General features: G+C 52.5%; 1 protein-coding gene across 1 annotated transcript in view; it reads right to left on the bottom strand.

The window, feature by feature from the left end:
• LOC112229071 (peripheral-type benzodiazepine receptor-associated protein 1) overlaps positions 1-25,157 on the bottom strand; it is a 257,664-nt gene that overhangs the window by 100,682 nt on the left and 131,825 nt on the right. The window contains 2 exon segments of the mRNA XM_042309192.1: positions 21,414-21,434; positions 25,037-25,087. Of these exon segments, the coding sequence (XP_042165126.1) occupies positions 21,414-21,434; positions 25,037-25,087 (72 nt within the window).

Below are 25,157 nucleotides of genomic sequence, written 5' to 3'. Positions count from 1 at the left end.
GACCTCAACAGTCATGCAGTGCGATAGAGCAGCAAGCTATAGGTCAGTGAGGAAAGACGAGTGTCGAGCGCCAGATGCAACTGTAAAGTTGCATCAAAGCAGGACACCTGAGTTTTCAAAACGAATGCTTCAATTCTCCACCACACATTTCACAGGATATCAAGGGTGATGCTCACATGCGCTCGCACACACTGACTTGCACAACCACACAAACTAAAGAAAGTTACATACTCCACCAAAGGCTGCAGATAGACATTTCGGAATAAGCCACACCAACTTTTTTAAATAAATGGTGGGGAGGTGGGGAGAGAGGGTGGAGGGTGGAGGCTTGGTTTGGAGTGCTGAGCCTCGTGATGACAAAGCATTATCTGTATTAGGCCCAGAGAATTGTAACTACTGAGGAGCGGCTTCTACGGACAAAACTTTTAACGTCTTTGAACTTCAGAGTCGGCTTAAAGTTGGACCAGAGGAGCTAGCTAGCTAACAGAGTGGCACCAGAATTAAAAAGTGCCTTACCTTTTAGTAGTTGATACATCCAATGTGCCCTAACTAGCATTGAAAAAGTTGAACCATTCTTCGTTGATAAAACATCTCTCAATCTATCTATTGAATCACGCTTGAAACTTCAGTAGGGTACAGCTACGCTTCGGAGGAGGAGGGGCTACAGCTACGCTTCGGAGGAGGAGGGGCTACAGCTACGCTTCGGGAGGAGGGGCTACAGCTACGCATCAGAGGAGGAGGGGCTACAGCTACGCTTCGGAGGAGGAGGGGCTACAGCTACGCTTCGGAGGAGGAGGGACTACAGCTACGCTTCGGAGGAGGGGCTACAGCTACGCATCAGAGGAGGAGGGGCTACAGCTACGCTTCAGAGGAGGAGGGGCTACAGCTACGCTTCAGAGGAGGAGGGGCTACAGCTACGCTTCAGAGGAGGAGGGGCTACAGCTACGCTTCAGAGGAGGAGGGGCTACAGCTACGCTTCAGAGGAGGAGGGGCTACAGCTACGCTTCGGAGGAGGAGGGGCTACAGCTACGCCCGGAGGAGGAGGGGCTACAGCTACGCTTCGGAGGAGGAGGGGCTACAGCTACGCATCAGAGGAGGAGGGGCTACAGCTACACTTCAGAGGAGGAGGGGCTACAGCTACGCTTCAGAGGAGGGGCTACAGCTATGCTTCAGAGGAGGAGGGGCTACAGCTACGCATCAGAGGAGGAGGGGCTACAGCTACGCTTCAGAGGAGGAGGGGCTACAGCTACGCTTCGGAGGAAGGGCTACAGCTATGCTTCAGAGGAGGAGGGGCTACAGCTACGCATCAGAGGAGGAGGGGCTACAGCTACGCTTCGGAGGAGGAGGGGCTACAGCTACGCTTCGGAGGAGGGGCTACAGCTATGCTTCAGAGGAGGAGGGGCTACAGCTACGCATCAGAGGAGGAGGGGCTACAGCTACGCTTCGGAGGAGGGGCTACAGCTACGCTTCAGAGGAGGAGGGGCTACAGCTACGCTTCGGAGGAGGGGCTACAGCTACGCTTCAGAGGAGGGGCTACAGCTACGCTTCAGAGGAGGAGGGGCTACAGCTACGCATCAGAGGAGGAGGGGCTACAGCTACGCTTCAGAGGAGGAGGGGCTACAGCTACGCTTCAGAGGAGGGGCTACAGCTACGCTTCAGAGGAGGAGGGGCTACAGCTACGCTTCAAGGAGGAGGGGCTACAGCTACGCATCAGAGGAGGAGGGGCTACAGCTACGCTTCGGAGGAGGGGCTACAGCTATGCTTCAGAGGAGGAGGGGCTACAGCTACGCATCAGAGGAGGAGGGGCTACAGCTACACTTCAGAGGAGGAGGGGCTACAGCTACGCTTCGGAGGAGGAGGGGCTACAGCTACGCTTCGGAGGAGGAGGGGCTACAGCTACGCATCAGAGGAGGAGGGGCTACAGCTACACTTCAGAGGAGGAGGGGCTACAGCTACGCTTCAGAGGAGGGGCTACAGCTATGCTTCAGAGGAGGAGGGGCTACAGCTACGCATCAGAGGAGGAGGGGCTACAGCTACGCTTCAGAGGAGGAGGGGCTACAGCTACGCTTCGGAGGAAGGGCTACAGCTATGCTTCAGAGGAGGAGGGGCTACAGCTACGCATCAGAGGAGGAGGGGCTACAGCTACGCTTCGGAGGAGGAGGGGCTACAGCTACGCTTCGGAGGAGGGGCTACAGCTATGCTTCAGAGGAGGAGGGGCTACAGCTACGCATCAGAGGAGGAGGGGCTACAGCTACGCTTCGGAGGAGGGGCTACAGCTACGCTTCAGAGGAGGAGGGGCTACAGCTACGCTTCGGAGGAGGGGCTACAGCTACGCTTCAGAGGAGGGGCTACAGCTACGCTTCAGAGGAGGAGGGGCTACAGCTACGCATCAGAGGAGGAGGGGCTACAGCTACGCTTCGGAGGAGGGGGGCTACAGCTATGCTTCAGAGAGGAGGAGGGGCTACAGCTACGCTTCAGAGGAGGAGGGGCTACAGCTACGCTTCAGAGGAGGGGCTACAGCTACGCTTCAGAGGAGGAGGGGCTACAGCTACGCTTCGGAGGAGGGGCTACAGCTATGCTTCAGAGGAGGAGGGGCTACAGCTACGCTTCGGAGGGGGAGGGGCTACAGCTACGCTTCAGAGGAGGAGGGGCTACAGCTACGCTTCAGAGGAGGAGGGGCTACAGCTACGCTTCAGAGGAGGAGGGGCTACAGCTACGCTTCAGAGGAGGAGGGGCTAGAGCTACGCTTCAGAGGAGGAGGGGCTAGAGCTACGCTTCAGAGGAGGAGGGGCTACAGCTACGCTTCAGAGGAGGAGGGGCTACAGCTACGCTTCAGAGGAGGAGGGGCTACAGCTACGCTTCAGAGGAGGAGAGGCTACAGCTACGCTTCAGAGGAGGAGGGGCTACAGCTACGCTTCAGAGGAGGAGGGGCTACAGCTACGCTTCAGAGGAGGAGGGGCTATAGCTACGCTTCGGAGGGGGGAGGGGCTACAGCTACGCTTCAGAGGAGGAGGGGCTACAGCTACGCTTCAGAGGAGGGGGCTACAGCTACGCTTCAGAGGAGGAGGGGCTACAGCTACGCTTCAGAGGAGGAGGGGCTACAGCTACGCTTCGGAGGAGGAGGGGCTATAGCTACGCTTCGGAGGGGGAGGGGCTACAGCTATGCTTCAGAGGAGGGGCTACAGCCACGCCCGGAGGGGGAGGGGCTACAGCTACGCGTCAGAGGAGGAAGGGCTACGGGCTACGCCGGAGGGGGAAGGGCTACGCTTTGGAGGGGGAAGGGCTACAGCTACGCTTCAGAGGAGGAGGGGCTACAGCTACGCTTCAGAGGAGGAGGGGCTACAGCTACGCTTCAGAGGAGGAGGGGCTAGAGCTACGCTTCAGAGGAGGAGGGGCTAGAGCTACGCTTCAGAGGAGGAGGGGCTAGAGCTACGCTTCAGAGGAGGAGGGGCTACAGCTACGCTTCAGAGGAGGAGGGGCTACAGCTACGCTTCAGAGGAGGAGGGGCTACAGCTATGCTTCAGAGGAGGAGAGGCTACAGCTACGCTTCAGAGGAGGAGGGGCTACAGCTACGCTTCAGAGGAGGAGGGGCTACAGCTACGCTTCAGAGGAGGAGGGGCTACAGCTACGCTTCGGAGGGGGAGGGGCTACAGCTACGCTTCAGAGGAGGAGGGGCTACAGCTACGCTTCAGAGGAGGAGGGGCTACAGCTACGCTTCAGAGGAGGAGGGGCTACAGCTCGCTTCGGAGGAGGAGGGGCTATAGCACGCTGAGGGGAGGGGCTACAGCTACGCTTCAGAGGAGGGGCTGGCTACGCTTCGGAGGGGGAGGGGCTACAGCTGGAGAGGAGGAAGGGCTCGGGCTTGACAGGAGGGGGAAGGGCTTTTGGAGGGGGGAAGGGCTACAGCTGACGCTTTGAGGAGGAGGGGCTAAGCTTGCATTTAGAGGAAAAAGCTTACGCTTCCATGGGGCTTTTAAAATAGGGGGCTACGGGCTATGGAGGGGGAAGGGCAGTATAGGAAGGGGAGGGGTTCAGCTCTGACGCTTCTTGAGGAAATGCTCAGCTATTTTCTGAGGAGGAGGGGCTAAGTTACGCTTAGAGGAGGAGGGGCTACAGCTACGCTTCAGAGGAGGAGGGGCTATAGCTACGCTTTTGGAGGGGGGAGGGGCTACAGCTACGCTTCAGAGGAGGAGGGGCTACAGCTACGCTTCAGAGGAGGGGGGCTACAGCTTTTAGAGGAGGAGGGGCTACAGCTAGCTCTGAGGAGGAGGGGCTACAGCTAGCTTGGAGGAGGAGGGGCTTGCATAGCACGCCTCCAAGGGGGGAGGGTCAGCATGCTTCAGAGGAGGGGCTAAGCAAAGCCATTACGGAGGGGAGGGGCCACAGCTGCGTCAGAGGAGGAAGGGCTACGGGCTACAGGGGGAAGGGAATGCTTTGGAGGGGGAAGGGCTACAGCTACGCTTCAGAGGAGGAGGGGCTACAGCTACGCTTCCAGAGGAGGAGGGGCTACAGCTACGCTTCAGAGGAGGAGGGGCTAGAGCTACGCTTCAGAGGAGGAGGGGCTAGAGCTGCTTCAGAGGAGGAGGGGCTAGAGCTACGCTTCAGAGGAGGAGGGGCTACAGCTAAGCTTCAGAGGAGGAGGGGCTACAGCTACGCTTCAGAGGAGGAGGGGCTACAGCTATGCTTCAGAGGAGGAGAGGCTACAGCTACGCTCAGAGGAGGAGGGGCTACAGCTACGCTCAGAGGAGGAGGGGCTACAGCTGCTCAGAGGAGGAGGGGCTATAGCTACGCTCTACGGAGGGGGGGGGAATGCAGCCACGCTTCAGAGGAGGAGGGGCTCTACAGCTAGAATGCTTCAGAGGAGGAGGGGCTAGCTACGCTTCAGAGGAGGAGGGGCTCAGCTACGCTTCGGAGGAGGAGGGGCTATAGCTATGCTCGGAGGGGGAGGGGCTACAGCTATGCTTCAGAGGAGGGGCTTACAGCTACGCTCTACAGAGGGGGAGGGGCTACAGCTATGCGTCAGAGGAGGAAGGGCTATAGAACGCTCTACAGGGGGTTTATTTGGAGGGGGAAGGGCTCTACGCTTCAGAGGAGGAGGGGCTACAGCTACGCTTCAGAGGAGGAGGGGCTACAGCTACGCTTGGGGCTATAGAACTGCGGAGGGGGGCTACGGGCTACGCCGGAGGGGGAAGGGCTACGCCGGAAGGGGAGGGGCTACAGCTACGCGTCAGAGGAGGAAGGGCTGGGCTCGCCAGGGGGAAGGGCTATAGAAGGCTCTACAGCTACGCTTAGAGGAGGAGGGGCTACAGCTACGGTCGGAGGGGGGGAGGGGCTCAGCTACGCCGGAGGGGGAGGGGCTACAGCTACGCTCTACAGGGGGGGAGGGGCTATAGCTACGCTCGGAAGGGGAGGGGCTACAGCTACGCTTCGAAGGGGGAGGGGCAGACAGCCTACGCTCACACACACTGGCAAAGCTGTTCAGCTGGCAGGCAGACACTGGAGGAAGTTTCTGATTGACAGAGGGAGGGCTTTGCATAGGTGCTTTGTTGATTTTTTTGTGGAATGAAAGAAAATGCTTGAACATTTAAAAAAAAAAAAATTAACCGGTTTCCATGCTTTTAAAATAACGGTTATGTTTTGGAACAGTATAGAACACTTTGTTCCAGCTCTGATTCTGCTTCTTGAAAATGTCTGTTATTTTCTGGAAACAGTTCCAACCCCTGATTATAACATGCAAACACTCGCTTATAAATTAATTTAAAAACATTTTTGGAATTGTAAGACAAAAAAGGTAGGAAAAGGAGGGTGGAGGGTGAGTAACAGGTTTCAAGGCCTAGGTAGGAGGTGTTGGTTTTATGGGTAAGGTGACAAACAGAATCTGAAGTGTAGCTAGTGTAGTTTGCAGCAAGTTGCATTGCATGTCCTCCAACACATGGTCATGCAGCGCTCACAGACACTCTAACAAAGCCATTACATAGCCACAGCTGAGTCAGAACACTACATACAGAATGAATGCTCTACAGGGATTATAGAATGCTCTACAGGGTTTATAGAATGCTCTACAGGGATTATAGAATGCTCTACAGGGATTATAGAATGCTCTACAGGGTTTATAGAATGCTCTACAGGGTTTATAGAATGCTCTACAGGGTTTATAGAATGCTCTACAGGGTGTATAGAATGCTCTACAGGGATTATAGAATGTTCTACAGGGATTATAGAATGCTCTACAAGGTGTACAGAATGCTCTACAGGATTTATAGAATGCTCTACAGGGTTTATAGAATGCTCTACAGGGTTTATAGAATGCTCTACAGGGTTTATAGAATGCTCTACAGGGATTATAGAATGCTCTACAGGGATTATAGAATGCTCTACAGGGTTTATAGAATGCTCTACAGGGTTTATAGAATGCTCTACAGGGATTATAGAATGCTCTACAGGGTTTATAGAATGCTCTACAGGGTGTACAGAATGCTCTACAGGGATTATAGAATGCTCTACAGGGTTTATAGAATGCTCTACAGGGTTTATAGAATGCTCTACAGGGTTTATAGAATGCTCTACAGGGTGAACAGAATGCTCTACAGGGTGAACAGAATGCTCTACAGGGTGTATAGAATGCTCTACAGGGTTTATAGAATGCTCTACAGGGTTTATAGAATGCTCTACAGGGTGTACAGAATGCTCTACAGGGATTATAGAATGCTCTACAGGGTTTATAGAATGCTCTACAGGGTTTATAGAATGCTCTACAGGGTGTACAGAATGCTCTACAGGGTGTACAGAATGCTCTACAAGGTGTACAGAATGCTCTACAAGGTGTATAGAATGCTCTACAGGGTTTATAGAATGCTCTACAGGTGTACAGAATGCTCTACAGGGTTTATAGAATGCTCTACAAGGTGTACAGAATGCTCTACAGGGTTTATAGAATGCTCTACAGGGTTTATAGAATGCTCTACAGGGTGAACAGAATGCTCTACAGGGTGAACAGAATGCTCTACAGGGTGTACAGAATGCTCTACAGGGATTATAGAATGCTCTACAGGGTTTATAGAATGCTCTACAGGGTTTATAGAATGCTCTACAAGGTGTACAGAATGCTCTACAGGGTTTATAGAATGCTCTACAGGGTTTATAGAATGCTCTACAGGGTTTATAGAATGCTCTACATGATTCATAGAATGCTCTACAAGGTGTACAGAATGCTATACAGGGTTTATAGAATGCTCTACAGGGTTTATAGAATGCTCTACAGGATTTATAGAATGCTCTACAGGGTGTATAGAATGCTCTACAGGGTTTATAGAATGCTCTACAGGGTGTACAGAATGCTCTACAGGTTGTACAGAATGCTCTACAGGGTGAACAGAACGCTCTACAGGGATTATAGAATGTTCTACAGGGATTATAGAATGCTCTACAGGGTGTACAGAATGCTCTACAAGGTGTACAGAATGCTCTACAAGGTGTACAGAATGCTCTACAGGATTCATAGAATGCTCTACAAGGTGTACAGAATGCTCTACAGGGTTTATAGAATGCTCTACAAGGTGTACAGAATGCTCTACAGGGTTTATAGAATGCTCTACAGGATTTCTAGAATGCTCTACAAGGTGTACAGAATGCTCTACAGGGTTTATAGAATGCTCTACAGGTTTATAGAATGCTCTACAGGATTTATAGAATGCTCTACAAGGTGTACAGAATGCTATACAGGGTGTACAGAATGCTCTACAGGGTTTATAGAATGCTCTACAGGGTTTATAGAATGCTCTACAGGGTGTACAGAATGCTCTACAGGGTGAACAGAACGCTCTACAGGGTTTATAGAATGCTCTACAGGGTTTATAGAATGCTCTACAGGGTTTATAGAATGCTCTACAGGGTTTATAGAATGCTCTACATGATTTATAGAATGCTCTACAAGGTGTACAGAATGCTATACAGGGTTTATAGAATGCTCTACAGGGTTTATAGAATGCTCTACAGGATTTATAGAATGCTCTACAGGATTTATAGAATGCTCTACAGGATTTATAGAATGCTCTACAAGGTGTACAGAATGCTCTACAGGGTTTATATAATTTTTTTATTTATTTTATTTCACCTTTATTTAACCAGGTAGGCAAGTTGAGAACAAGTTCTCATTTACAATTGCGACCTGGCCAAGATAAAGCAAAGCAGTTCGACACATACAACGACACAGAGTTACACATGGAGTAAAACAAACATACAGTCAATAATACAGTATAAACAAGTCTATATACGATGTGAGCAAATGAGGTGAGATAAGGGAGGTAAAGGCAAAAAAAGGACATGGTGGCAAAGTAAATACAATATAGCAAGTAAAACACTGAAATGGTAGATTTGCAATGGAAGAATGTGCAAAGTAGAAATAAAAATAATGGGGTGCAAAGGAGCAAAATAAATAAATACATAAAATACAGTAGGGGGAGAGGTAGTTGTTTGGGCTAAATTACAGATGGGCTATGTACAGGTGCAGTAATCTGTGAGCTGCTCTGACAGTTGGTGCTTAAAGCTAGTGAGGGAGATAAGTGTTTCCAGTTTCAGAGATTTTTGTAGTTCGTTCCAGTCATTGGCAGCAGAGAACTGGAAGGAGAGGCGGCCAAAGAAAGAATTGGTTTTGGGGGTGACCAGAGAGATATACCTGCTGGAGCGTGAGCTACAGGTGGGAGATGTTATGGTGACCAGCGAGCTGAGATAAGGGGGGACTTTACCTAGAAGGGTCTTGTAGATGACATGGAGCCAGTGGGTTTGGCGACGAGTATGAAGCGAGGGCCAGCCAACGAGAGCGTACAGGTCGCAATGGTGGGTAGTATATGGGGCTTTGGTGACAAAACGGATTGCACTGTGATAGACTGCATCCAATTTGTTGAGTAGGGTATTGGAGGCTATTTTGTAAATGACATCGCCAAAGTCGAGGATTGGTAGGATGGTCAGTTTTACAAGGGTATGTTTGGCAGCATGAGTGAAGGATGCTTTGTTGCGAAATAGGAAGCCAATTCTAGATTTAACTTTGGATTGGAGATGCTTGATATGGGTCTGGAAGGAGAGTTTACAGTCTAACCAGACACCTAAGTATTTGTAGTTGTCCACGTATTCTATGTCAGAGCCGTCCAGAGTAGTGATGTTGGACAGGCGGGTAGGTGCAGGTAGCGATCGGGAATGCTCTACAGGGTTTATAGAATGCTTTACAAGGTTTATAGAATGCTTTACAGGGTTTATAGAATGCTCTACAGGGTTTATAGAATGCTCTACAGGGTTTATAGAATGCTTTACAAGGTGTATAGAATGCTCTACAGGGTGAACAGAATGCTTTACAAGGTTTATAGAATGCTCTACAGGGTTTATAGAATGCTCTACAGGGTTTATAGAATGCTCTACAGGGTTTATAGAATGCTCTACAAGGTGTATAGAATGCTCTACAGGGTGAACAGAATGCTTTACAAGGTTTATAGAATGCTCTACAGGGTTTATAGAATGCTCTACAGGGTTTATAGAATGCTCTACAGGGTGTACAGAATGCTCTACAGGGTTTATAGAATGCTCTACAGGGTTTATAGAATGCTCTACAGGGTTTATAGAATGCTCTACAGGGATTATAGAATGCTCTACAGGGTTTATAGAATGCTCTACAGGGTTTATAGAATGCTCTACAGGGTTTATAGAATGCTCTACAGGGTTTATAGAATGCTCTACAGGGTTTATAGAATGCTCTACAGGGTTTATAGAATGCTCTACAGGGTTTATAGAATGCTTTACAAGGTTTATAGAATGCTCTACAGGGTTTATAGAATGCTCTACAGGGTTTATAGAATGCTCTACAGGGTTTATAGAATGCTCTACAGGGTTTATAGAATGCTCTACAGGGTTTATAGAATGCTCTACAGGGTTTATAGAATGCTTTACAAGGTTTATAGAATGCTCTACAGGGTTTATAGAATGCTCTGCAGGGTGTACAGAATGCTCTACCGTGTTTATAGAACTCTCTACAGGGTGTGCAGAACTCTCTACGGGGTTTAGCGTCAGCCCCCAGTAAGTTTCTATAAGTGGCTGGTTTCGCTTCTTGTTGTGGTGGGAGTTTCCTGGTACTGATGTGACAGGGTTCTGCAGCTACATGAAACACAGACACAAGCGAGCGCACTGACACACACACACACACACACACACACACACACACACACACACACACGTCTGAACACAGCTTCCTGTCAAACCTCTCACCTACAACACCAAGCAAAGCGTGTACCAAATGACTGCTAGCATGAACCAAGTCAAATGGGGACAGACAGCAAGTAGATCCAACTGACTACACAGAATGTGAATAGAATTTCCCATTCTCTTATGAGATTTGAGTCACTGTGCTGCTCACTGTAAAATAGATCAAAGTCCCAATAGAGAGACTGGGTTAAACTACTTTGAGATGAGAGAAAGACAATAGATATAGCAAGGAAAGAGAGAGAGAGAGAGAGAGAGAGAGAGAGAGAGAGAGAGAGAGAGAGAGAGAGAGAGAGAGAGAGAGAGAGAGAGGGACAGAGATAGAGAGAGGTAGGGAGAGAGAGGGAGACGGAGTGATGGAGAGAGAGGGATAATATAGCCCCACTATATTAGGGTCAAAGCTCGACTGCCTAAGAAAGCAGGCTAACTCTATCTTAACACCCTGAGCTTAAGTCCCAAGCCAATTCTCCTATGACCAAGGTTCCGTCCACTCAGCCCAGCGGGGTACTGGAGTCCGTGCCATAGATACACTCTAATCTAGCAGCAGAGTCACTCGGCCCCGGGCTGTTTCACACACACACTGCTCGCGCAGACATGCATACACGCACACACACACACACACACACACACACAAACACAAACTCACACACCAGCCAGAATCAGAGGGACTCTCTGTGTCCACACAAAGGGATTATTTAAAATGGACACAATTAACACTAGGCCTGTATGTAACTGATTGAAACACACAGCTGTGTAGGAAAAGGCACATAGTACAGTACAATACACTTACACACACACTAAACCTGGCTGGAGCCTGTCGCCTTACAGAGAGCACAAAACAGCATGCTCATGCTGTAGTCAAAGCCTGCTACAACATTATAGACCACCTCCACTGTAGCTAGAGAACATTAGAGGCCATCTTTGCCTTTCCATAAATACCTTCCTAGAAACAACTACCATCAGGCTATCACCGGCGCTGACGTTTACATTTGTCCTTCATTCTAAAACTAATGAGCCACTAACTTGCTGCACGGACACCTGTGTCTATGGGTTTGTAGAGGTTGGGAGGGAACGGGGTGTTTGAGGTTAGGAGGGGGGTGGTTGAGGTTGGGAAGGGGGTGGTTGAGGTTGGGAAGGGGTGGTTGAGGTTGGGAAGGGGTGGTTGAGGTTGAGGTTGGGAACAGGGTGGTTGAGGTTGGGAACAGGGTGGTTGAGGTTGGGAGGAACGGGGTGGTTGAGGTTGGGAACGGGGTGGTTGAGGTTGGGAACGGGGGTGAGGTTGAGGGTGGTTGAGGTTGAAGGGGATGGTTGAGGTTGTGAACGGGATGGTTGAGGTTGTGAAGGGGATGGTTGAGGTTGTGAAGGGGATGGTTGAGGTTGTGAACGGGATGGTTGAGGTTGGGAGGAACGGGGTGGTTGAGGTTGGGAACGGGATGGTTGAGGTTGGGAGGAACGGGGTGGTTGAGGTTGGGAAGGGGATGGTTGAGGTTGGGAACGGGGTGGTTGAGGTTGGGAACAGGGTGGTTGAGGTTGGGAATGGGGTGGTTGAGGTTGGGAGGGAACTGGGTGGTTGAGGTTGTGAACGGGATGGTTGAGGTTGGGAAGGAACGGGGTAGTTGAAGTTGGGAACGGGGTGGTTGAGGTTGGGAACAGGGTGGTTGAGGTTGAGGTTGGGAACGGGGTGGTTGAGGTTGGGAACGGGGTGGTTGAGGTTGAGGTTGGGAACAGGGTGGTTGAGGTTGGGAGGAACGGGATGGTTGAGGTTGGGAACGGGGTGGTTGAGGTTGGGAAGGGGATGGTTGAGGTTGGGAAGGGGATGGTTGAGGTTGGGAACGGGGTGGTTGAGGTTGGGAAGTGGATGGTTGAGGTTGGGAACGGGATGGTTGAGGTTGGGAGGAACGGGATGGTTGAGGTTGGGAACGGGGTGGTGAGGTTGGGAACAGGGTGGTTGAGGTTGGGAATGGGGTGGTTGAGGTTGGGAGGGAACTGGGTGGTTGAGGTTGTGAACGGGGTGGTTGAGGTTGGGAAGGAACGGGGTAGTTGAAGTTGGGAACGGGGTGGTTGAGGTTGAGGTTGGGAACAGGGTGGTTGAGGTTGAGGTTGGGAACGGGGTGGTTGAGGTTGGGAATGGGGTGGTTGAGGTTGAGGTTGGGAACATGGTGGTTGAGGTTGGGAACAGGGTGGTTGAGGTTGGGAGGAACGGGATGGTTGAGGTTGGGAACGGGGTGGTTGAGGTTGAGGTAGGGAAGGGGATGGTTGAGGTTGGGAAGGGGATGGTTGAGGTTGGGAACGGGGTGGTTGAGGTGGCGAACGGGGTGGTTGAGGTTGGGAACGGGATGGTTGAGGTTGGGAATGGGGTGGTTGAGGTTGGGAACGGGGTGGTGAGGTTGAGGTTGGGAACAGGGTGGTTGAGGTTGGGAGGAACGGGGTGGTTGAGGTTGGGAACGGGGTGGTTGAGGTTGGGAACGGGGTGGTTGAGGTTGTTAACAGGGTGGTTGAGGTTGAGGTTGGGAACGGGGTGGTTGAGGTTGGGAACGGGGTGGTTGAGGTTGGGAACGGGGTGGTTGAGGTTGGGAACGGGGTGGTTGAGGTTGAGGTTGGGAACAGGGTGGTTGAGGTTGGGAACAGGGTGGTTGAGGTTGGGAGGAACGGGATGGTTGAGGTTGGGAACGGGGTGTTGAGGTTGGGAACGGGGTGGTTGAGGTTGAGAAGAGGATGGTTGAGGTTGGGAGGAACGGGGATGGTTGAGGTTGGGAACAGGGTGGTTGAGGTTGGAGGGACGGGATGGTTGAGGTTGGGAACGGGGTGGTTGAGGTTGGGAACGGGGTGGTTGAGGTTGAGGTTGGGAACGGGGTGGTTGAGGTTGGGAACAGGGTGGTTGAGGTTGGGAGGAACGGGATGGTTGAGGTTGGGAACGGGGTGGTTGAGGTTGGCAACGGGGTGGTTGAGGTTGGGAACGGGGTGGTTGAGGTTGGGAACGGGGTGGTTGAGGTTGGGAACAGGGTGGTTGAGGTTGGGAACAGGGTGGTTGAGGTTGGGAGGGAAGGGATGGTTGAGGTTGGGAACGGGGTGTTTGAGGTTGGGAACGGGGTGGTTGAGGTTGGGAAGAGGATGGTTGAGGTTGGGAGGAACGGGATGGTTGAGGTTGGGAAGGGGATGGTTGAGGTTGGGAACGGGGTGGTTGAGGTTGGGAACAGGGTGGTTGAGGTTGGGAATGGGGGATTGAGGTTGGGAGGGAACGGGGTGGTTGAGGTTGGGAACGGGATGGTTGAGGTTGAACAGGGTGGTTGAGGTTGAGAACGGGGTGGTTGAGGTTGGGAACAGGGTGGTTGAGGTTGAGGTTGGGAACGGGTGGTTGAGGTTGGGAACGGGATGGTTGAGGTTGGGAACGGGGTGGTTGAGGTTGAGGTTGGGAACGGGGTGGTTGAGGTTGAGAACGGGGTGGTTGAGGTTGAGAACAGGGGGTGGTTGAGGTTGGGAACAGGATGGTTGAGGTTGGGAACGGGGTGGTTGAGGTTGGGAACGGGGTGGTTGAGGTTGGGAACGGGTGGTTGAGGTTGGGAGGAACGGGGTGGCTGAGTTTGGTAGGGAAGGGGATGGTTGAGGTTGGGATCATGGTGGTCTAGGTTGGGATCTGGGTGGTTTAGGTTGGGATCATGTTGGTCTAGGTTGGGATCATGGTGGTTTAGGTTGGGATCATGTTGGTCTAGGTTGGGATCATGGTGGTTTAGGTTGGGATCATGGTGGTCTAGGTTGGGATCTGGGTGGTTTAGGTTGGGATCATGGTGGTCTAGGTTGGGATCTGGGTGGTTTAGGTTGGGATCATGGTGGTCTAGGTTGGGATCTGGGTGGTCGAGGTTTGGGAACGGGATGGTTGAGGTTGGGAACGGGATGGTTGAGGTTGGGAGGAATGGGGTGGTTGAGGTTGGGAGGAACGGGGTGGTTGAGGTTGGGATCTGGGTGGTTGAGGTTGGGATCAAGGTTGGTCTAGGTTGGGATCTGGGTGGTTGAGGTTGGGAACGGGGTGGTTGAGGTTGGGAATGGGGTGGTTGAGGTTGAGGTTGGGAACAGGGTGGTTGAGGTTGGGAACGGGGTGGTTGAGGTTGGGAGGAACGGGGTGGTTGAGGTTGGGAACGGGTGGTTGAGGTTGGGAACCGGGTGGTTGAGGTTGGGAACGGGGTGGTTGAGGTTGGGAATGGGGTGGTTGTCGGTTGGAACAGGGTGGTTGAGGTTGAGGTTGGGAACGGGGTGGTTGAGGTTGGGAACAGGGTGGTTGAGGTTGGAGGGAACGGGATGGTTGAGGTTGGGAACGGGGTGGTTGAGGTTGGGAACGGGGTGGTTGAGGTTGAGGTTGGGAACGGGGTGGTTGAGGTTGGGAACAGGGTGGTTGAGGTTGGGAGGGAACGGGATGGTTGAGGTTGGGAACGGGGTGGTTGAGGTTGGCAACAGGGTGGTTGAGGTTGAGGTTGGGAAGGGGATGGTTGAGGTTGTGAACGGGATGGTTGAGGTTGGGAAGGGGATGGTTGAGGTTGTGAAGGGGATGGTTGAGGTTGTGAACGGGATGGTTGAAGTTGGGAAGGAGATGGTTGAGGTTGGGAACAGGATGGTTGAGGTTGTGAACGGGATGGTTGAGGTTGGGAACGGGGTGGTTGAGGTTGGGAACGGGGTGGTTGAGGTTGGGAACGGGGTGGTTGAGGTTGGGAACGGGGTGGTTGAGGTTGGGAACAGGGTGGTTGAGGTTGGGAATGGGGTGGTTGAGGTTGGGAGGGAACTGGGTGGTTGAGGTTGTGAACGGGGTGGTTGAGGTTGGGAAGGGAACGGGGTGGTTGAGGTTGTGAACGGGGTGGTTGAGGTTGGGAAGGAACGGGTGGTTGAGGTTGGGAACGGGGTGGTTGAGGTTGGGAACAGGGTGGTTGAGGTTGAGGTTGGGAACGGAGTGGTTGAGGTTGGGAACGGGGTGGTTGAGGTTGAGGTTGGGAACAGGGTGGTTGAGGTTGGGAACAGGGTGGTTGAGGTTGGGAGGAACGGGATGGTTGAGGTTGGGAACGGGGTGGTTGAGGTTGGGAACAGGGTGGTTGAGGTTGGGAATGGGGTGATTGAGGTTGGGAGGAACGGGGTGGTTGAGGTTGGGAACGGGATGGTTGAGGTTGTGAACAGGGTGGTTGAGGTTGAGAACGGGGTGGTTGAGGTTGGGAACAGGGTGGTTGAGGTTGAGGTTGGGAACGGGGTGGTTGAGGTTGGGAACGGGATGGTTGAGGTTGGGAACGGGGTGGTTGAGGTTGAGGTTGGGAACGGGGTGGTTGAGGTTGAGAACGGGGTGGTTGAGGTTGAGAACGGGGTGGTTGAGGTTGGGAACAGGATGGTTGAGGTTGGGAACGGGGTGGTTGAGGTTGGGAACGGGGTGGTTGAGGTTGGGAACGGGGTGGTTGAGGTTGGGAGGAACGGGGTGGCTGAGTTTGGTAGGGAAGGGGTGGTTGAGGTTGGGATCATGGTGGTCTAGGTTGGGATCTGGGTGGTTTAGGTTGGGATCATGTTGGTCTAGGTTGGGATCATGGTGGTTTAGGTTGGGATCATGTTGGTCTAGGTTGGGATCATGGTGGTTTAGGTTGGGATCATGGTGGTCTAGGTTGGGATCTGGGTGGTTTAGGTTGGGATCATGGTGGTCTAGGTTGGGATCTGGGTGGTTTAGGTTGGGATCATGGTGGTCTAGGTTGGGATCTGGGTGGTCGAGGTTTGGGAACGGGATGGTTGAGGTTGGGAACGGGATGGTTGAGGTTGGGAGGGAATGGGGTGGTTGAGGTTGGGAGGGAACGGGGTGGTTGAGGTTGGGATCTGGGTGGTTGAGGTTGGGATCAAGGGTGGTCTGAGGTTGGGATCTGGGTGGTTGAGGTTGGGAACGGGGTGGTTGAGGTTGGGAATGGGGTGGTTGAGGTTGAGGTTGGGAACAGGGTGGTTGAGGTTGGGAACAGGGTGGTTGAGGTTGGGAGGGAACGGGGTGGTTGAGGTTGGGAACGGGGTGGTTGAGGTTGGGAACCGGGTGGTTGAGGTTGGGAACGGGGTGGTTGAGGTTGGGAATGGGGTGGTTGTCGTTGTGAACAGGGTGGTTGAGGTTGAGGTTGGGAACGGGGTGGTTGAGGTTGGGAACAGGGTGGTTGAGGTTGGGAACGGGATGGTTGAGGTTGGGAACGGGGTGGTTGAGGTTGGGAACGGGGTGGTTGAGGTTGAGGTTGGGAACGGGGTGGTTGAGGTTGGGAACAGGGTGGTTGAGGTTGGGAGGAACGGGATGGTTGAGGTTGGGAACGGGGTGGTTGAGGTTGGGAACAGGGTGGTTGAGGCTTGAGGCTGGGAAGGGGATGGTTGAGGTTGTGAAGGGGGTGGTTGAGGTTGGGAACGGGATGGTTGAGGTTGGGAAGGAGATGGTTGAGGTTGGGAACAGGATGGTTGAGGTTGTGAACGGGATGGTTGAGGTTGGGAACGGGGTGGTTGAGGTTGGGAACGGGGTGGTTGAGGTTGGGAACGGGGTGGTTGAGGTTGGGAACGGGGTGGTTGAGGTTGGGAACAGGATGGTTGAGGTTGGGAATGGGGTGGTTGAGGTTGGGAGGGAACTGGGTGGTTGAGGTTGGGAACGGGGTGGTTGAGGTTGGGAAGGAACGGGGTAGTTGAAGTTGGGAACGGGGGGTGGTTGAGGTTGGGAACAGGGTGGTTGAGGTTGAGGTTGGGAACGGAGTGGTTGAGGTTGGGAACGGGGTGGTTGAGGTTGAGGTTGGGAACAGGGTGGTTGAGGTTGGGAACAGGGTGGTTGAGGTTGGGAGGGAACGGGGATGGTTGAGGTTGGGAACGGGGTGGTTGAGGTTGAGGTAGGGAAGGGATGGTTGAGGTTGGGAAGGGGATGGTTGAGGTTGGGAAGGGGTGGTTGAGGTTGGGAAGGGGGTGGTTGAGGTGGCGAACGGGGTGGTTGAGGTTGGGAACAGGATGGTTGAGGTTGGGAATGGGGTGGTTGAGGTTGGGAACGGGGTGGTTGAGGTTGAGGTTGGGAACAGGGTGGTTGAGGTTGGGAGGGAACGGGGTGGTTGAGGTTGGGAACGGGGTGGTTGAGGTTGGGAACGGGGTGGTTGAGGTTGGGAACGGGGTGGTTGAGGTTGGGAACGGGGTGGTTGAGGTTGGGAACGGGGTGGTTGAGGTTGAGGTTGGGAACGGGGTGGTTGAGGTTGGGAACGGGGTGGTTGAGGTTGGGAACGGGGTGGTTGAGGTTGGGAACGGGGTGGTTGAGGTTGAGGTTGGGAACAGGGTGGTTGAGGTTGGGAACAGGGTGGTTGAGGTTGGGAGGAACGGGATGGTTGAGGTTGGGAACGGGGTGTTTGAGGTTGGGAACGGGGTGGTTGAGGTTGAGAAGAGGATGGTTGAGGTTGGGAGGAACGGGATGGTTGAGGTTGGGAAGGGATGGTTGAGGTTGGGAACGGGGTGGTTGAGGTTGGGAACAGGGTGGTTGAGGTTGGGAATGGGGTGATTGAGGTTGGGAGGAACGGGGTGGTTGAGGTTGGGAACGGGATGGTTGAGGTTGGGAACAGGGTGGTTGAGGTTGGGAACAGGGTGGTTGAGGTTGAGAACGGGGTGGTTGAGGTTGGCAACGGGGTGGTTGAGGTTGAGGCTGGGAAGGGATGGTTGAGGTTGTGAACGGGATGGTTGAGGTTGGGAAGGGGATGGTTGAGGTTGTGAAGGGGATGGTTGAGGTTGAGGAACGGGATAGTTGAGGTTGGGAGTTGGGAACGAGATGGTTGAGGTTGGGAACAGGATGGTTGAGGTTGTGAACGGGGTGGTTGAGGTTGGGAACGGGGTGGTTGAGGTTGGGAACGGGGTGGTTGAGGTTGGGAGGAACGGGGTGGTTGAGGTTGGGAGGAACGGGATGGTTGAGGTTGTGAACGGGATGGTTGAGGTTGTGAACGGGGTGGTTGAGGTTGGGAAAAGGGTGGTTGAGGTTGAGGTTGGGAACGGGGTGGTTGAGGTTGGGAACGGGGTAGTTGAGTTTGGGAACGGGGTGGTTGAGGTTGAGGTTGGGAACGGGGTGGTTGAGGTTGGGAAAAGGGTGGTTGAGGCTGAGGTTGGGAACGGGGTGGTTGAGGTTGGGAACGGGGTGGTTGAGGTTGGGAACGGGGTGGTTGAGGTTGGGATCGGGATGGTTGAGGTTGGGAACGGGGTGGTTGAGGTTGGGAACGGGATGGTTGAGGTTGTGAACGGGGTGGTTGAGGTTGGGAGGATCTGGGTGGTTGAGGTTGTGAACGGGATGGTTGAGCTGTGAACGGGGTGGTTGAGGTTGGTAATGGGATGGTTGAGGTAGGGAGGAACGGGGTGGTTGAGGTTGGGAACGGGATGGTTGAGGTTTGGGAACGGGGTGGTTGAGGTTGAGAGGGAACGCGGTGGTTGAGGTTGAGAGGGAACGGGGTGGTTGAGGTTGAGAGGGAACGGGGTGGTTGAGGTTGGGAACGGGATGGTTGAGGTTGGAACGGGGTGGTTGAGGTTGGGAGGAACGGGGTGGTTGAGGCTGAGAGGAACGGGGTGGTTGAGGTTGGGAACGGGGTGGTTGAGGTTGGGAGGAACGGGTGGTTGAGGTTGGGAACGGGGTGGTTAAGGTTGGGAACGGGGTGGTTGAGGTTGGGAATGGTGTGGTTGAGGTTGAGAGGGAACGGGGTGGTTGAGGTTGGGAACGGGATGGTTGAGGTTGGGAACGGGGTGGTTGAGGTTGGGAGGAACGGGGTGGTTGAGGTTGGGAGGAACGGGGTGGTTGGGGTTGGGAACGGGGTGGTTGAGGGAGGGAACGGGGTGGTTGAGGGAGGGAACGGGGTGGTTGAGGTTGGGAACGGGATGGTTGAGGTTTGGAACGGGGTGGTTGAGGTTGGGATCTGGGTGGTTGAGGTTGGGAACAGTGTGGTTGAGGTTGGGAACAGGGTGGTTGAGGTTGGGAACGGGATGGTTGAGGTTGGGAGGGAACGGGGTGGTTGAGGTTGGGAACGGGGTGGTTGAGGTTGGGAACGGGATGGTTGAGGTTGGCAACGGGGTGGTTGAGGTGGTGAGGTTGGGAACGGGGTGGATGAGGTTGAGAACAGGGTGGTTGAGGTTGAGAACGGGGTGGTTGAGGTTAGGAACAGGGTGGTTGAGGTTGGGAACGGGGTGGTTGAGGTTGGGAACAGGGTGGTTGAGGTTGAGGTTGGGAACGGGGTGGTTGAGGTTGGGAACGGGATGGTTGAGGTTGGGAACGGGATGGTTGAGGTTGGGAACAGGTTGGTTGAGGTTGGGAACGGGGTGGTTGAGGTTGGGGTTGGGAACGGGGTGGTTGAGGTTGGGAACGGGATGGTTGAGGTTGTGAACGGGGTGGTTGAGGTTGGGAACGGGGTGGTTGAGGTTGGGAACAGGATGGTTGAGGTTGGGAACAGGGTGGTTGAGGTTGGGAACGGGGTGGTTGAGGTTGTGAACGGGGTGGTTGAGGTTGGTAACGGGATGGTTGAGGTAGGGAGGAACGGGGTGGTTGAGGTTGGGAACGGGATGGTTGAGGTTGGGAACGGGATGGTTGAGGTTGAGAGGGAACGGGGTGGTTGAGGTTGAGAGGGAATGGGGTGGTTGAGGTTGGGAACGGGATGGTTGAGGTTGTGAACGGGGTGGTTGAGGTTGGGAGGAACGGGGTGGTTGAGGTTGGGAACGGGGTGGTTAAGGTTGGGAACGGGATGGTTGAGGTTGGGAATGGTGTGGTTGAGGTTGTGAGGGAACGGGGTGGTTGAGGTTGTGAACGGGGTGGTTGAGGTTGGGAGGAACGGGGTGGTTGAGGTTGGGAGAGAACGGGGTGGTTGAGGTTGGGAGGGAACGGGGTGGTTGAGGGAGGGAACGGGGTGGTTGAGGTTGAGGTTGGGAACGGGATGGTTGAGGTTTGGAACGGGGTGGTTGAGGTTGGGATCTGGGTGGTTGAGGTTGGGAACAGGGTGGTTGAGGTTGGGAACAGGGTGGTTGAGGTTGGGAACGGGATGGTTGAGGTTGGGAGGAACGGGGTGGTTGAGGTTGGGAACGGGGTGGTTGAGGTTGGGAATGGGATGGTTGAGGTTGGCAACGGGGTGGTTGAGCTTGGGATGGGTTGGTTGAAACGGGATGGTTGAGGTTGGGAGGAACGGGGTGGTTGAGGTTGGGAACGGGATGGTTGAGGTTGGGAACGGGATGGTTGAGGTTGGGAACGGGGTGGTTGAGGTTGGGAACAGGTTGGTTGAGGTTGGGAACGGGGTGGTTGAGGTTGGGGTTGGGAACGGGGGTTGGTTGAGGTTGGGAACGGGATGGTTGAGGTTGTGAACGGGATGGTTGAGGTTGTGAACGGGGTGGTTGAGGTTGGGAACGGGATGGTTGAGGTTGGGAACGGGATGGTTGAGGTTGGGAACAGGGTGGTTGAGGTTGGGAAGGGGGTGGTGAGGTTGAGGTTGGGAAGGGGATGGTTGAGGTTGTGAAGGGGATGGTTGAGGTTGTGAAGGGGATGGTTGAGGTTGTGAACGGGATGGTTGAGGTTGGGAATGGAGTGGTTGAGGTTGGGAAGGGGATGGTTGAGGTTGGGAACGGGATGGTTGAGGTTGGGAACGGGGTGTTTGAGGTTGGGAACAGGTTGGTTGAGGTTGGGAACGGGGTGGTTGAGGTTGGGAGGAACGGGGTGGTTGAGGTTGGGAACGAGATGGTTGAGGTTGGGAAAGGGGTGGTTGAGGTTGAGAAGGGGATGGTTGAGGTTGGGAACGGGGTGGTTGAGGTTGGGAACGGGGGTTGAGGTTGATGTAGGAACGGGGTGGTTGTGGTTGAGGTTGGGAACGGGATGGTTGAGGTTGGGAAAAGGGTGGTTGAGGTTGAGAAGGGGATGGTTGAGGTTGGGAACGGGGTGGTTGAGGTTGGGAACGGGATGGTTGAGGTTGTGAACGGGATGGTTGAGGTTGGGAGGGATCTGGGTGGTTGAGGTTGGGAACGGGATGGTTGAGGTTGGGAGGAACGGGGTGGTTGAGGTTGGGAACGGGGTGGTTGAGGGAGGGAACGGGGTGGTTGAGGTTGGGAGGAACGGGGTGGTTGAGGTTGGGAACGGGGTGGTTGAGGGAGGGAACGGGGTGGTTGAGGGAGGGAACGGGGTAGTTGAGGTTGTGTGAGGTTGTTGCTGGTACCTGCATGGAGTCCAATGTAGTCTGGTTAGCAGGAAAAGAAAGAACACAAAGCACAACAGAAAAAGCACTTTAAAAACAAACTCATGCTTGTGTAACGGTGAGTTTAGGAAAGAACACATGGTTAATTGGCTAAAAATCACACTGCAATCAGTGTGTCCAGGTTCTCAGAGAGAAGGCTGTGTCTGCAAATGCTAGAGATTGATACAGTATCTATCCTGTCTGTTTCTATGATCTCTCAAGCATTGTCTCTCTCTGTCCTCCGTACCAAACTTCTCTCCTCTGAAAAGAGAGAGAGAGCGGGCTTTTACAAGCGTTATTTTTTCATTTTGAGAGAAAGAGGAAGCGAGAAGGATCGAGAGAGACAGTAGGAGGAATAGTTAATGAGCAATTCCAACCAATCAGGAGAGTAACGGTACTGTACCAACACCCTCTGCAATACACGCTGAATCAAGTCCTAGAATAGAATATTTACACACACACTAAATAAGCCATTCATTAAGATAATCAGGCTGTTGAATGTTCTTTTATCGTTATGTCTTTGGGAGCCAATCAGCAGGATGAGGATTTAAACTGAGCCAGTGATCCTGACAAACAATAATATTGTAAGTCTTAATATGAATTAAATATAGTTGTCATGGGCCATGTGGGTTCACTATATGTTCAAAAGTACACTAAACACTTCCCAGTCTCAGCATATAAGCATAAATAAACTTGACAAGGAAGGTAGCTAGCATAACAGTCATCTGTTAAAACTGCCGACTGTCATATCATCCAGCCGTCATGTAAGTCCTAGCTAGAACAACACGAGGGCAGGTTGGTGATATAATAACGTCTCTATGCTGACAGGGGTGTAAACTATATCAAGGACTGATAAGGTATTCACACTGCATCAGCCACTAAGGGAAGTCCTTTGTCTACTGACTGAGGGGAGAGAGAGAGAGAGAGAGAGAGAGAGAGAGAGAGAGAGAGACAGACACAGAGACAGACAGAGAGAGAGAGAGAGAGACAGAGACAGAGAGAGACAGAGAGAGAGACAGAGAGAGAGAGAGAGAGAGAGAGAGAGAGAGAGAGAGAGACAGAGACAGAGACAGAGACAGAGACAGAGACAGAGACAGAGAGAGAGAGAGAGAGAGACAGAGACAGAGACAGAGACAGAGACAGAGACAGAGACAGAGAGAGAGACAGAGACAGAGAGAGACAGAGAGAGAGACAGAGAGAGAGAGCGAGCGATATTAAATATTTATACTCTGTTTTGTTTAGCATCGGTTGGGGTGATGATAGTGTGTTTGTGTGTGTGTTGGGGTGATGAGACATCTGGATGAAAAGTCAATGATGTAGCTCCATCTAATCAGAGCGTTACTTCTCATGTGACTGTGTGCCTTCCTAGATCCACACTGACAGACTCTAAACTACCACACTTCACCCCTGACTTCTCTGGGGAGAGACAGAAAGAGTGACTTCTACTAGCTATTGTGGCTTGGACAAATATTGACACGTTACTTGCGAGAGAGCTACTTCACCTCAATCTCGTTAGCCAACATTATGGCTGTATACTATATATTATTTTGTATTTGTATTTATTATGGATCCCCGTTAGTTCCTACCAAGGCAGCAGCTACTCTTCCTGGGGTTTATTATGGATCCCCGTTAGTTCCTGCCAAGGCAGCAGCTACTCTTCCTGGGGTCCAAACATTTTAAGGCACTTACATCAACCAAATACTTTTTTTGCATCATATAACAATACACCACTACATATCTACAATAGAAATGTATAATACCACCATACAACAATGTATGTGTGTGTATAGAGTGAGTGTGTATGCATGTCTGTTCCTGTGTTTGTATCTCTTCACAGTCCCCACTGTGCCATAAGGTGTATTTGTATCTGTTTTTAAATCTGATTCTACTTCTTGCATCAAGAAGTAGAATCAGATTTAAAAACAGATACAAATACACCTTATGTTACCTGATGTGGAATAGGGTTCCATGTAGTCATGGCTCTATGTAGTACTGTGCGCCTCCCATAGTCTGTTCTGGACTTGGGGATTGTGAAGAGACCTCTGGTGGCATGTCTTGTGGGGTATGGATGGGTGTCTGAGCTGTGTGCTACTGTAGTAGTTTAAACAGACCTCTGGTGGCATGTCTTGTGGGGTATGAATGGGTGTCTGAGCTGTGTGCTAGCAGTTTAAACAGACCTCTGGTGGCATGTCTTGTGGGGTATGGATGGGTGTCTGAGCTGTGTGTTAGTAGTTTAAACAGACCTCTGGTGGCATGTCTTGTGGGGTATGAATGGGTGTCTGAGCTGTGTGTTAGTAGTTTAAACAGACCTCTGGTGGCATGTCTTGTGGGGTATGGGTGGGTGTCTGAGCTGTGTGTTAGTAGTTTAAACAGACCTCTGGTGGCATGTCTTGTGGGTTATGAATGGGTGTCTGAGCTGTGTGCTAGTAGTTTAAACAGACCTCTGGTGGCATGTCTTGTGGGGTATGGGTGGGTGTCTGAGCTGTGTGCTAGTAGTTTAAACAGACCTCTGGTGGCATGTCTTGTGGGGTATGGATGGGTGTCTGAGCTGTGTGTTAGCAGTTTAAACAGACCTCTGGTGGCATGTCTTGTGGGGTATGAATGGGTGTCTGAGCTGTGTGCTAGTAGTTTAAACAGACCTCTGGTGGCATGTCTTGTGGGGTATGTATGGGTGTCTGAGCTGTGTGCTAGTAGTTTAAACAGACCTCTGGTGGCATGTCTTGTGGGGTATGGATGGGTGTCTGAGCTGTGTGTTAGTAGTTTAAACAGACCTCTGGTGGCATGTCTTGTGGGGTATGAATGGGTGTCTGAGCTGTGTGTTAGTAGTTTAAACAGACCTCTGGTGGCATGTCTTGTGGGGTATGGATGGGTGTCTGAGCTGTGTGCTAGTAGTTTAAACAGACCTCTGGTGGCATGTCTTGTGGGGTATGGATGGGTATCTGAGCTGTGTGCCAGTAGTTTAAACAGACAGCTTGGTGCATTCAACATGTCAACACTTCTTACAAAAGCAAGTAGTGATGAAGTCGATCTCTCCTCCACTTTGAGCCACAAACGATTTACATGATAATATTAGCTCTCAGTGTATATTTAAGGGCCAGCCATGCTGCCCTGCTCGGAGCCAATTGTAATTTTCAGAGGTCCCTCTTTGTGGCACCTGACCACACGACTGAACAGTAGTCCAGGTGTGACAGAACTAGAGCCTGTAGGACCTGCCTTGTTGATAGTGTTGTTGAGAAGGCAGAGCAGCGCTTTATTATAGACAGACTTCTCCCCATCTGAGCTACTGTTGTATCAACATATTGAATATTGACACGTTACCCGCAAGAGAGCTACTCTTATACACTATATTAGGCCCAGCCTTTGGAACTTTGGTTTTCCTAGATTTGGCAATGATATTGTGATCACTACAACCAGGCCTCAGCACCACAGAACTACAACAACCAGACCTCAGCACCACAGGACTACAACAACCAGACCTCAGCACCACAGGACTACAACAACCAGACCTCAGCACCACAGAACTACAACAACCAGACCTCAGCACCACAGAACTACAACAACCAGACCTCAGCACCACAGAACTACAACAACCAGATCAGACTTACCTCCAGCATCTGTACCACTCCCTCATGCTCCCTCTTGGCAAAAAACTCCGCCTGTTGAATGGAAAGATAAACACTATTTGTTTAATATTTCTACTCACAAAGTGTAATCCAATGCACTCTT

This window comes from Oncorhynchus tshawytscha, linkage group LG30 (genome assembly GCF_018296145.1).
Source record: "Oncorhynchus tshawytscha isolate Ot180627B linkage group LG30, Otsh_v2.0, whole genome shotgun sequence".
NCBI lineage: Eukaryota > Metazoa > Chordata > Actinopteri > Salmoniformes > Salmonidae > Oncorhynchus > Oncorhynchus tshawytscha.
This window is presented reverse-complemented; position numbering and strand designations above follow the sequence as displayed.